Raw genomic sequence first — 14,168 nt, 5'->3', positions numbered from 1 at the left:
GAGCTCTTTGCTCTATAAATATACCATCTTCACAACTCTCGTGTATTTTCAAATTGGGCTCCATGTATTATTTATGTAGCTCATACAAAGATGGAGATAACCAGATTGTAACAAATTCCAAGCAGCCTCCTTTCCCAGTATTCACTTCTGAGTGACCATTAATACTCCACATGTGGGTGAGGGGTGTGGCTTTACTTACTGGTTCTAGCACAACCAGCCAAGAGGCTAAGCAGAAGTCAGGGCCCACAGTAGCAGAGATCCTTTTGAATTCATTAATCAGGTTATGTGTTCATAATTTTGTTACCAATTTGAATCATTAAACTGGATTTCAGATGACTATCACTAGAGTTATTAGTATTATGCCTCCATAAACAACAGAGCCTTGGAATTTCTATAATGTAAATGTATATAACTTTGAGTAAATTTTCAAAAAATATAGTCAATAATTTCAGATAACTGTAATGTTGAGTTATAAGGATTCAGTTATATTACTTAACACAATTCACTAAAACAGAGGAGTAAAAAGTCTACTGCCCAACTATATTAGCTAACAAAGCCTAAAAAACTATTTAACCTCAGTTGTAATCAAACAAATGCAAATGAAAACAAAGTATTTATTTTTACCTTTAAAATTTAGAAAAAGAATACCTAATGCTAGTATATCACTATTGGCAAAAAAGAAAACAGAAAAACCCATGTACACTTATTAACAGAATGGCTGGCAGTTGGAGAAAATGGGACCAAAATAAGACAATATATGAGCTGCAGAAAAGGGCAGCTGGGCTCTTTTCTTTTCCTGAACCGCCCACGTGTCACGATGTGGGGGCAACCCGCGGACCCAGCCTTCGGGGCTGGGAGTACAGGTGAGGTACCCACAGGTTTTGCCAGCCTCGTACAGCTAGAGACTAATGTCATAAGGTGAGAGCAATCACAGCTGTGCAGTGAAGAATGAGCTTACTGGTAAACACTGCACAGTCAAGAAGCTGAGTTTATATAACCAGGACTGGTGACGCTTCCTGTACCCTGTTTCTTCTTAGTATTTCTAACAAAACTCTGCTGGGAAGTTCCGTCTGTATCAGCCGTGCTAAGGGTTTGGGGTCCAAGCGTTATAGTGGGGATAACATACCTGAGGGGCAGCATACACCTAGGGGTGGGGAAATTCCTAGAGGTTCCAGGTTTACTTCAATAAAGGAGGTGGCTATGCCTGGCAGGATGTTAAAGCCACATCCACTCCATCAGGGTGGCTGCGGTCACACAGAAAAGACAAGTCCACTTACACAGTGCACTGTCCTGATGTGCCAAGTAATGAATGGAGCAATGAAGGTGGTCAGTGGCTCACAAAGGAGAGGGGAGAAAGGCTAAGCAGAACTGGAAGGACGAAGGTGGACAAGCCAGCACAGTGGGCCAGGCTGGAACTTCATCCCACACAGAAGCCTCACCTCCCTCTCCTCTCAGGCTTAAGGCTAAGAAAACACCACCTGTCCTAAGCCAGCTCTTGGGAAAGGGGAGAAATTGCTAACAAATTCCGACACACTTTGCATATAAAAACAGCAAAACTTACTTACATACAACTCAGGTCCCACAGTACCACAATGTTGTTCTAATCTTATGAGTAAGAACGAGAAAGCGCCAAGTTGACAGAGGAATTAAAACAAGTACCTGAAGAATCTGGTCCCCAGCAAGGAGGCGTCCGTCTTTGGCGATCACCCCATCGCGGTAGACTTCCTGAATGACAATGTTAATCAGTGGCGTTTCGTTGCCACCCACAATACTAATTCCTAGCCGAATAAAAGGATTAGACCGGTGGATTTCGATGGTGGTGATTTCACCTTCTGGTAAGCTAAGTGGTTGTGGTGTGGCTGCCAAGTTAAAAGTGAGAGAAAAATAGATGGAAAGAGAAACAACATTTTATATCTTGATTATCTTCAGGCAAAGAAGTCATATTACATTAACAGCTATGCAATACCACTGGATAAGAAAACAGAATGACAAACAATATCTGTGTGTTAAGATTATCTAAACATTTCTTCTCCTAAAGGTGATCAGTAAATTATTGCAACCAGCTACTATGTATCAGATCATGAGGGGTGACACAGAGATCTGGAAACTGTATTAAGAGAACATCACCTCATCCTAACTGATGAGACAGTCTGGAGGGTGGTATGCGTGAAAGTCACTCACTTGTGTCCGACTCTGCGACCCCATGGACTGTATAGGCCAGAATACTGGAGTTGGTTGCCTTTCCCTTCTCCAGGGAGTCTTCCCAACCCAGGGATCGAACCCAGGTCTCCCGCATGGCAGGCGGATTCTTTACCAGCTGAGCCACAAGGGGAGCCCAAGAATACTGGAGTGGGTAGCCTATTCCTTCTCCAGCAGATCTTCCTGACCCAGGAACTGAACCAGGGTCTCCTGCATTGCAGGAAGATTCTTTACCAACTGAGCTATGAAGGAAGCCCCTGGAGGGTGGAACAAATCTCAACAGTGCACAGCAGTAAAAAGAAAAGACAGTTCTGGTATGTGGTCACCACAGGGGTAAGAGGGAAGTCATATAGGCCCTGAGAAAGGGAGCGTCTTAAAAATGGGTTATGGCTATTGCGGGCAAAATCTGAATTTGTAGGAACTTCTTCAAGAAAAGTATATTTAAAAGTAATTTAATTTAAGTATTTAAAAGTAAATACCCAGGGCCAACCACCAAGCTATGCCTAGGAGCTACGACTATAGGCTTTCCTAGCGGGTGGGAGTCGAGGGGGCCACCAGAGCATCGCACCAGAGGAGTGGCCTCGGTGTCAGGGACACACCCAGTCCTTCTCTGGCCGCACATGCTGACCGAGCACTCTCCAGACTCTCCCTGATACAACCTCCTCACGGCACTGACACAGGTTTTGGGTCAGTTAGTGGATGGAGAGGGTCTGGCACGGAGCCTGACACAAGAGGCACTTAATCAGGGTCATTATTTTCGTTGTTCTTGATATTGTTTTCTTAGTCAAGAAGTGATAAGCAAATGCTTGAACACAAACACAATAAGAAGCAGTTTAACAACCAGTGAATCTTGGACTGAATATAAGAGGGAGTGGAAAGGTCCCCTTCCTCGGGCTAAGGTCCACGTCCTGCTTCTAAGCTGCAAACTGTTAGAACTGTACCCCTAAATGGGTGACTTCTGTGGTATGTGAACCATATCTCAAAGTTAACTGTTTAAAGAGGAAAACAACACATGTGGGAGGGCAGTGGGGAGAGGTGGGAAGGAAGGAAGAAACGCCTGATTTCAAACAAGGTGGAGAACAGAGGCGGGGGTGGCACGTACTGTCCCCAGCCAGGCTCTCCTCAAAGGCGGGGTTGTCCAGGCCGGGCTCCTCCGTCCAGGAGGGAAGGGATGCCGATGTCAGGGTCCGCCCTGAGCAGTCCGTTTCGGGTGATAAAGCAGCTGGAAGGTCTATAACAGTGGTTCCATTTTCATTCTCAATCTCCATCTGAGTCTTACTAGTTTTCCGTTTCTCTAGGGCAGCTCTCCGATGAGAAGCTCCAGGGCATCTAGAAAGACAACAGGGGGTGGTTTCCAGACAGTGTGAAAGGGGAAAAAAAAGGTGACTAATAGTTTGTACCACAACTAAACAACAGCAAAGGCTTCTATGCAAAAAGCACCTAGAAGTACCCGCAAGCAGTACATAATTCTGATCTTAATTTCCAAAGAAACTAAGTTCTTACCACTCCATGCAGCAAATTTAAAACAAGGCATCTGTACAAACAAGGATTTGGTATATCTCAAAGAATACTTCAGTAAGAAGCTGTGTTTAGGAATATATTAGTACATACCCAGTATACAGCACTACAGTAGTCTCTGCCCTGTGAAGGCTGTCCTGAGGCTCCAGTTAATCCCCCTTTTCACAGGTAGACGGCTGAACCGCAGTAGTGGGAACGAGCGCCTTTCTCCACATGCCGCCAGCACCCTGCCTCAGACCCTGAGCACTGCTGGCCTCTCTGCTCTTGCAACCAACACTGCACCTCACCCGCTAGGAGCAGAGATCCACATGAAGCTTCACCAGCTGCAGGAAGCTCAGCCAAGGCTCAGACTACCTACTTTATGACGGACAGGGAAGCAGGTGAAAACATACCTCCTGGTTTGTAAAAGCAAAGCTGCAACAGGGGAATTACAGGTACGCTATGAAACTTAAAATGTATTTTTAAGTTCTGGGGAAACTTCCATAAGTACCAAGAAATAAGAACTGTTACCTGGCTTGTTTTGACTTATTTAGGCAAACAAAGGAAGCAGATACATGCTTGTTTAAACATTTAAAGAAACATACACACGCTGGAAATGCTGCAAGGTGCCAGCTCTTTTCCACCTGACGCCTTGACAAGACACAGGATGTATAATGAATGCCGTCTGAGGAGTGAGCAGGAGGAGTCAGGCATCTGTGAAGGAGAGAGCCAGGCACACAGCCCCAGACCCTGACACGACTCCACAGACCCCACCGACTCTCCTGCTGGGGGAAGAAGTTTAGAAAAGGTGGGGCAGGGTAGACGAGAGTCTTGTGTTCAGGCCTGCAGCCTTTCAATGACAGCATTCTTAAAAAACCTAAAATTTCAAACAAATTAAGTATAGAATTAAATTCAATTAAAGTATAGAATTCAATTAAAATTAGAAGCTATTCCTTAAGGGTATGAGTAATACAATTTCCCACATGAACCGAAGATTTATTTTAGGTCCTGGATTTCAAGGTCTTGAGAAGGTCATTATGAAGTCTCTCTTCAGCACTCTCTCCTGACTCATTTTCCCTTCACCTTGCTAAAAAGGGGCACAATGGATGTTCTGAGCTGCACTGCGGGGCAGTGCTCCACGGAGTGTTTCTGTAAGGGCTTGGTGAATATTTTTGAAAATTAGATCACTGAAAAGATTACTTCTGTCGAGAAGTAATTAGAATTTAATTTGAAATTCACTTTTAAAATATTTTACTCAATAAAAAACTGACACAAAAAAACTGAATCATAAAAACACTTATCACTAAGATAGGTAAAGATTTAGTTCTCAAAACATATCATACACAAATATCTACACAGACTAGAAAAAAGAACTAGGAACAGGAATTGAAGAGGAAATACAAACAATATGAACACCTGGGAATTAGCCTAACAAATGACTAAAAAAAGTCCTACAAAAGTAAATAATCATAAAGGCTAAGAAATAGTTATTAAATACAGAAAAACAAGTTTAAAAAGCAAAACAAAGTTGCTAGAGAGGTAAAGAAACAGGTATATATAAGTTCCCAGTAGGAGAGCAAATTGGTAACAAGAATTAAAGACATTAAAAATGATGCCATACAAACATACAAAAGAATAAGCCTGCCTAGCACCAGAAGGAAGTTAGAGAGGGAACCTTTGGGAACACCCATGTTTAAATACGATGAACCAGCTGAGTAGAGGGAGATAGAACAACCACACAAGGGCAAAAACAAAGAAAAAGCAGCCAACTGTGTCAATGCCATGAAGGGGCAAATAAGATAAGGGCCACAGCGCTTGTTTGATCTGGAAATGAGAAGGTCATGGTGACCTTAGAGAGAACACTTTCAGTGATGAGGGCAGATGCCCAGACCAAACACATGCCGCTCTGTTAACAAAATACATGCATTCCACAAAATCTGCAGAGCTTAGGGGAAAAGAGGGCTGGGGCAGGCCATCCAAAACCAGGGTGTCTGGGGATAGTTGCTAGTGGGTACAGGGCTTCTTTCTGGGGTGTTGACACGTTCTAAAAATTAGACTGTGATGATGGTTACACAGTTCTGCGAATATACTAAAAACCACTGAATTGTACACTTCAAAAATAGCTGAAGTTTATGGTAGATGAAATATATCTCAATAAAACTAATTTTTAAACAAATATTAGGGAGTGAATAGACCAGAGCAAAGCTCTGACACAGGTGGCCAGAGTCAGTGTCCCTCCCATCTGTAAACATTTGGACCTGAAAGAGAAAGGAAGACACTAGGATGTGTTGAGTGTCTAAGCTGTGCCTGCTGCTGTGTAGACGTTATGGACTGTATTCCACTGACTCCTCATAACCACTCTATTATCCCCATTTTACAAATGGGAAACCTGAACTAAGCCAAAACCACAGAGCTATCAAATTACAGAGTCAAAACCCAAACAAACTCAGATCTGACTTCAAAGATGTCTGCTCTTTATACTGGATCATACTAAGTTCAATCTTATGGAGTTCCATCTCTGCGCCTTAAGAAAACATAAATTGCATTGCTTTCACAAACTTTTACCTAGAAACACAGCCATAGAACGTTACAGTAAGAAAGGCCTTGGTAACACAAAACTCACAAGCAACAACAAAACCTCTGCTTTTTAAATGGTGCATTTAACAATAACAAGACAAACTGCAACTGGCACCAGAGGGCAGGTAACTGAGTGTACTAGGAGGCTAGTGTGGACGCTATTGCACATGATGAAAAACAGCAGAAAACAAGTGCACACTGATCCAAGTTAAATGCCCTGAACAAGATCGGGGTAGGTGTGCATTCAGTGCGGGTGGAAGGGGAACCCTGAGACAGTGTGGGCCCTCACCAAGGGCACTGGACGCAATGTGACCGGCCACAGGCCGAGCACTTGCCACTCCCCAGGGAGGGCCCTCTACATGCAGGTGTGTCTTTAAAATTTTCCTAAATAAATCCCAAAGGCTCTTGCAGCAGCCAGAGCAAACTGAGGGACTTCTTTCCTACTGAAGGTGGTTAACTGCACTCCCCTATTCTGGCTCTCCTTATGGAGGAAAATCACATATGAACTAGCTTGATTTACGGCATAGTGGCACCATTCCCTGATATACGATGACTCACATCAGGAGATGCAGAGTGTAGCAGAACACACTGTATTATTAGTAGCAGTGTTGCAAGGGGGCGGGGGGGTGGCAGCAGCAGGAACAGTAGGCGTAAGATTAAATAGCTCATGATTAAGTGCCAGCACAATGCCAGGCACTTAATGAAGTTCAATGAATACGAGCATCTTAGAACCAAGAAAAATGATAAAAATAGTCACGGATTATAGCATGCAAAAATCAACTTAAATGGCATTAGTAAAATTGTTAGACTGGGGTATCCGAAAAGCCTCTCCTCCATAAAGCCATGCGAACACTGGGAAAAATTGTCAGTACCAACTATTACTGAACTCTGGAAATAAGCCAGGGTTCGGTAGCAATCTGGAATGCATTTTATTTAAGAAAAATGACTGAGTTTCAACAGAAGGTACATATGAGCTAAATTTTTATGTACCAGTGAAATCAAGTCCATACTAATCTGAACTGGACTGTTGAAGTTAATATGTTAATTGTAATCCCCTAGGCAACCACTAAGAAAATAATTCAAAAAACAGGTATGAACAGAAACAACAAAGGAATTAAAATGGCATTCTTGGAAACATTTATTTAACAAGAACAGGGGGAGAAGCAGATGAACCTTTAGAGAAACTGAAAAGAAATGATATATATATTAACAAATAACAAACAAAAAAGATGTAAATTCCACCTTGTGGTAATTACATCAAATAATAATAAATTAAAACACTCCAATCAAAAACCAGTAACTGGCAGGATGGATTAAAAAGACAAACAGGATCCAACTATATACTGTCTACAAGAGACACATTTCAAAGATACAAATAGGTTTAAATCAGAAGGAGAGAAAAAAATATACAAGCAAACAACATAAAGAGTTGAATGGGTATACTAATTTCAGACAACAGAGACTTTAAGACAAAAATACTTTCTAGTGACAAAGAACATTCTACAATAATGAAAAGGGTTTATCACAAAACTATAATTATAAATAAACACAACAACAGGCCCTCAAAGTATTTACATGAAGTTCAAAACAACAGAATTAGAGGAAAAAATTAATAGTCTTTAAAAAAAAGAAAAAAAAAGTCTAAGACTTCTCTTTTTCACTTTCAATAATGAATAGAATAATTAGACATAAGGAAAAGAAGAGAGACTTTTAACAGTATTATATATCAACTAGACCTACAATAAATCTATAGAACACTCCACCCATCAACAGTAAAACACACCTAGTGTACAAATGGAATATTTTCCAAGACAGACTGTGTGCTAGGCCACTTAAAAAAAAAAAAAAGCCTCAATAAAATTTAAAGTATTAAATCATATACATGTTCTCCAATGACAATTAATTCAAACTGGATCAAAGACCCAAATGTAAGAGCTAAAAGCATAAAAGTCAGAAGAAAACATAGGCGCAAAACTTCATTACCTGGGATTAGGCAGTGGTTTTTTAGCTATGACACCAAAACCACAAGCAAAGAAAGAAAAGATAAAATGGACTTCATAAAAATTAAACTTGTTTGTCCTTCAAAGGGCACAGGAAAATGAAAAGACAACTGACAGAATAAGAGAAAATACTTGCAAATCACATATTTAATAAGGGTCAGAATACATAGAGACTGTTTAAAACTTACAAAAAGACAATCACTTTTAAAATGGACTAGTGACATTAAGCATTATTCATGAGCTTATGGGCCATTTAAATATCTTCTCTGGAGAAATATCTACCTAAATCCTTTGACCATTTAAAATTGTATTGAATTTTTGTTTAATTGTAAGAACTCTTTATATATTCTGGATACTAGACCCTTACTGGATACAATTTACAAATACATATCTGTTTTTTACATTATGTAGGATGAAAAAATGCTGGTGAGCATGTGCTAGACACAAACTTCTCTTCAAGTTACAAAGTGAATTTAAAAGAGCAATCTTAAAAAAAAATAAAATAAAAAATAAAAGAGCAGTCTTCTCTCAGAGTACCCTGACCCTTAAAGGCTCAAAACCATGTTAACTTAACTAGAGAAGCTCTCAGCACAGAAAGACTTCTTTCCAGTTTTTCTCTGTATTGTACTTTCTTTTAGAACACTGTTAAACTCAAGTTCTAAGAGGAAAAGAAAAAACGGTTCTGAATTTTGCCATAAACTAGGGCACAAATGATTAATTTAATTTAAAAAAATTATCACTTAAATTACCACAAGCTTTAAATGTTAAATTGCTGAGGATAAGGCAGGATGGGGTTGAGAGGGGAAGAGGAATCCTCACAGTTGATGTTGCTTGGCAGAACTTCATAAGGCAATTACTAAAATGTTACATGTGTCATACAATATATGGAATATTTCTTGAGGGCTTTAGTTCTCCCTTCAAAGATGAGCACTTTCCCACGTCTTTTAAAATTCTTCATTGTTTTCCTAATATATAATCAGTTAATAACTAGTAATTTTATTTAAAAATAGTCATCTTTCACAAATGTTTTACTCTTAGCCCTAGGACAAAATGTCAACTGTTCTCAAACTGAAGCAGATTTCTTAAGAGTAGAATTTTTTTCAAATAGGGAAGGTAATTTTGCACTCAAAACTACCAGATTTAACAAACTATTTCTACTAATAAAATTATCATAATTCTGTGTCTCATGACATCACCCTTATTGCTAGTTTGTGCTGGTTTTGCGTGACTGTACATTTTTTGTTCTCTCCCCACAAAGGGAAGTTTATGCCTCAAATCTGGGCGGTCTTATGACTGACAGCATAAGAGATGCTATGTGACTTGAAGGCTAGACCATACAAGGCCATGCAGCTTCTCCAAATTCACTGGAACCCGTGTAAGAACTTAAAGTAGCTAGAGAGGCACCTGGAGGCTCTCCTGCGGACGAGTCCTGCCTGAGCCCATGCCTCCTGTGACCTCCATCAATGTGCCAGACACGTGAATGAAGCTTCTTTCCTGGATGTAAACACTCCAGTGCCAATGGCTGCAGTCCTGGGCTTTCAGTTCTCAGCTGTGGCCCAGAGTGGACAGAGCAGAGACAAGCCAGCCCTGCTATGCCCTGAGTCCCTGGGACTCACTGAATCCACAAGTGGAATATGTTTCCATGTGCTTACTGTTTTTATGTGGTTATATTTGCAGTGGTTGGTTTCTCACCAATACTGACATTTAACATTTGTGAGGTCAGTCAGGCAATAGGTAAGTGAAGTCAGGGTCCTCCCTGGTGGCTCAGCAGTAAACAATCTGCCTGCCAATGCAAGAGATACTGGTTTGATCCCTGGGTCGGGAAGATCTGTGGAGAAGGAAATGACAACCCACTCCAGTATTCTTGCTTGGGAAATCCCATAGACAGAAGAGCTTGGTGGACATGGGGTTGCAAGAGTCAGATATGACTTAGCAATCCAACAATAGATAACCAGAACACAGATTAACAACTTAACTGAACAAAAATTAGTTCCAATTTTGATAATCAGTAGTCACTCTTAGCTCTTTCCATCAAGCAAGTCATCTCACCTTTCAAATCATACACCTTTTTCAGTGTTATCTTTCAAAACACAGGCCTAACACACTTTGGAAATGATTAAATTAGTAGCTCAAATATTAATAAACACACTTGGAAAATGGAACTTTCAATTGGACATAACTGCTTAGCTTTTATCAACCTATAAGTGAAAGGATAGTTTGCAGTTCCCAAGTTTTTACATCATCAACATAACACTTTGATAGAAAAAATTCATGATACTTCAACTACATATTAAATTCTTATATACATTTTAAGTAAACATTCCTATAATAATTGTGTAATTTTTATCTCACTGCTATCAAAATAACTGAGACTCTGTTCAGTTCCTCTAATATCCCAAAACTGATGTTCGTAAGAGCCAGAAAAGAAACATTTCAAGGAAAAGCCTAAAATCTTCAACCTCAACCACAACTAGGCCTGAACCAGACAGTAGACTCAAAAGTCTGGGGTCAGTTTCCAGGAAGTCTCTGTTATTGTGTTCAGATTCTATGCCTGCTGGTGATCAAAGACAAACAAGAACCTAACATCACATGCATTTTCAAAAGTGTACATATTTATCCCACTCTTAGTTCAGTGGAGCTTAACTTTAAGCAATTCCTTTGTAAATCTTCTCATTCTTTCTCATAAATGTAAATTACTTCTAATGAGTACACTCATTATATAACACTGATATTTAGGATCAGAATGAACACATATTCACATATCAAACATTTACTACCACACAGCAGAGAATGGGATTCACCCTGCATAAGGCCAGCATGGTATGGCAGAACAGTAAGCAGGAACACTGAAGTTTAAGTCTAACCATGCTTTTACCTACCTTCAAATCTCTGTGACTCAGCTTCCTGATTTGTAAAGTGAGGGGATGAGCTTAGATTCAACTCTATGATTTCAAGTGTGAGTATATTGACAAGCTGTTCTATACCAGACTTATACTATATTATTTCTAAATCCAGTATCTTACACTAAGCTTTGTTATTCACAATTACTGCAGATTTACACTGCAAGAGTGGTTTACCTATGAAACATCAATACATTTATTTTGGTCATTTTATATTATTCTAAGAAGAGGTAAGTTTTAACCCTTCCCAAAGTGTATAAACAATTTTAAAGAACAAGTCTTTTATTAAGGTCAAATGATAAAAACTCACTAAACAATCAGCTGAACAGATTACTTCACCCTTTAAAAAGCCTTTGTTAGTAGAACAAAAACCCCTACTAAAATGTTTCCAACCTCTAGTTCTTGTTCAGTCTAGTTCCTGAACATAGAATTTTTTAAGATTTTAAAGAAAGAAATCATGGATACAGGCAGACCTCATTTTATCGCATGTCCTTTACTGTGCTTCAAAGATACTCCATGTTTTACAAATTGTGGCAGTCCTATGTGTCATCAGATGATGGGTATTTCTTTCCTAGCAGTAAAGGATTTTCAATCCAGGTGGGTACATTTTTACCTAATGCTGTTGAACCCTTCCTAGAGCACAGCATAGTGTAAACATAACTTTCATAAGCATTCGGAAACCAGAAAGCTCCTGTGACCCGTGGTGTTATGCTCCCTGAAGTTCGCTTTATAGCGGTGGTCTGGAACCCAACCCGCAACATCTCTGAGGTGTGCCTGTGCCCATTTCCATGTTGCAGCAATGTTGTCATTTTTAACAGCTGCATAGTAACCCGATGCACTGATGTAGCACTGTTAAGTAATTATTAGCTTGACCCCAATTTACTGAACTCTGTACAAGGTTGCAATGAACATCTTTATATACAACATTCCCTCCTTTTGGATTATGTCCTTAAGATGAAAAGCTAGGTAAGATGATACTGACAGTTCCAGTTTTGAAACAAACTGTGAAACTGCCTTGCATATTCTGCTACCCATGTGAATATAACAACTTCATATTATACCACCAAAAACACTGACAGGGGGACTTCCCTGGTGGTCCAGTGGCTAAGGCTCTGAGCTCCCAATGTAGGGGGCCTGGGTTTGATCCCTGGTCAGGGAACTAGATCCCACATGCTGCAACTAAGAGTTGCAATGGATATAACATGGCCACAACTAAGGTCCCACACAGCCAAATAAATAAGTAAATATTATTTTTTAAAAATACTGATTGATAGGTATAAAATGGTACTTTCTGTCTGTAGGTTTTATATTCATGTTTCTCATTTCTGTCTGCTTGAGCAGCCTTTCCACAAAGCCTAGAGCCACGCTCTCCCTTTCTCTCACTCACCTGTTCTTAAGATGGCCTTCCAGGTCACAGCGCTGCATCACATCATGGCACACTGAAGAAAATGGACATGAAACCAACAATTTGTCCAGGAGTTTATGAACTAGAATGCTAGACTTCTTACACGACTTAAAGTGGAGTCTCTTCCGGTCCAGTGGACAGAAATCCTTCTCCTGTAGGAAGTTTCTGAGGCACTTGCAGCAGAATGTATGTCCGCAGGGAGTGTCTAGCGGCTGCAGCAGAGGCTGAAGGCAGATATGGCAGACCAGGTCATCATCCACTTCATCCTGGTAATTGTACAGGTGGTTTTCCCGCGTCCAGTGCTGCTGGCCACATTCGAAACACAAAGGGTTGAAGGAGGACGAGGTCTGTTCCACAGACCCCATCTCGTCACTTGTGGTTCCCATTGTGAATCAACTGCAGCAGTTTCTGTATCTTCATATGCTGGACTTCCACCAAAGGTTTGGTTTCCTTTAAAAGTCAGTGATGCTGTCCTTTAAAATCCAGGCCTGGTTTTCTAGACTAGACAAAGCAAAATAACCAAAAAAGTAATTAATATCAATCAACATAGGTTAAAAGAATCAACATCATATTAGCAGTTAACATTTTAATAAAAATGTTACTAAAAAAATTTCAGTGAAAAATTAAAATTTAGGTCATATAATAAATTACCCATAAAAACATAAAAAAAGAAAAAAAAGAAAATTAATATAGTTTGCTTGTTGGCTGAGAAGAATGACTTACCATGCCAAGTTATCAGTAAGAAAAGAATTCAGGATTAAAAGCAGAGAAGTCATATTTATATGTGTTATAATACAGGAATCACATGTTCTACTGACTGAAATCACTCAAGACTTCACTGTTTAATGGTAGTTTTAATGCCAATTAATCTGTACAGTATGCTAACAGTGCAAACTGAGATATATTATATGTAACATGTTTGCATTTGCTATCCCAGTCATGGCTCCCTGCTTCTGATGGATTTTTACATATATACAGTGCCATCCCAAAGATGGTGTCTTTGGAAGGATAAGTCAGTATCTGTGAAAAAATGACCTCTGCACTACACTGTTTAGGAAAAAATGGATTTCAAAGAACGTATGTATGATTAGAATATTCTCTAATACAGATTTTGCCTGTATTGGTAGACATGGCATAGATGAATGACGTCTAGGCAAACTCCATAAACTTCAATATTATTATATGCCTTTAGGAGAAAAAAACCTGCTATAATTCAATTACAGAGATAAGCTATGTTATAAATGTCAATCTCAGCTCATATTATTCCACACACCCACTGGTTCTGGCTTACTCAGCACAGGGGTGTGTGTGTGTGTACATGTATGTGTCTCCTCTGAGACTGCAGCCCACTCCAGTGCAGGGCCAGCAGGGAAGGTTCCATAACTCTTGCCACTGCAGGACCAGGGGTTAAAAGTTCACCTCCAAAGGCAGCAGCTAAGTTACTCTGAATACTTACAGACCCTGGTAAGTACCAAACAGTGAACAGGGAGAGAGGGGATGTAGGGAAAGGATGGTTAAGAAAGCCCAGTGTGAAAACTAAAGGCACTAAAACTTTTAAGAAAGTTGTGCACAGGACGCTGTGCAAACACA

General features: G+C 40.0%; 1 protein-coding gene across 1 annotated transcript in view; it reads right to left on the bottom strand.

Moving 5' to 3' along the window:
• LNX2 (ligand of numb-protein X 2) overlaps positions 1–12,964 on the bottom strand; it is a 44,448-nt gene extending 31,484 nt beyond the window's left edge. The window contains exons 1-3 of the mRNA XM_068984334.1: positions 12,561–12,964; positions 3,302–3,528; positions 1,660–1,859 (exon numbers count right to left, since the gene is read on the bottom strand). Coding sequence (XP_068840435.1) covers positions 1,660–1,859; positions 3,302–3,528; positions 12,561–12,964 — 831 coding nt within the window. The remainder of the gene's footprint in view (positions 1–1,659; positions 1,860–3,301; positions 3,529–12,560) is intronic.
• Positions 12,965–14,168: the final 1,204 nt, after the last annotated feature.

Source organism: Capricornis sumatraensis, chromosome 12, assembly GCF_032405125.1.
Source record: "Capricornis sumatraensis isolate serow.1 chromosome 12, serow.2, whole genome shotgun sequence".
Taxonomy (NCBI): domain Eukaryota; kingdom Metazoa; phylum Chordata; class Mammalia; order Artiodactyla; family Bovidae; genus Capricornis; species Capricornis sumatraensis.
The sequence above is the reverse complement of the archived record's forward strand: the minus strand, read 5'-3'. Positions and strand labels throughout refer to the sequence as shown.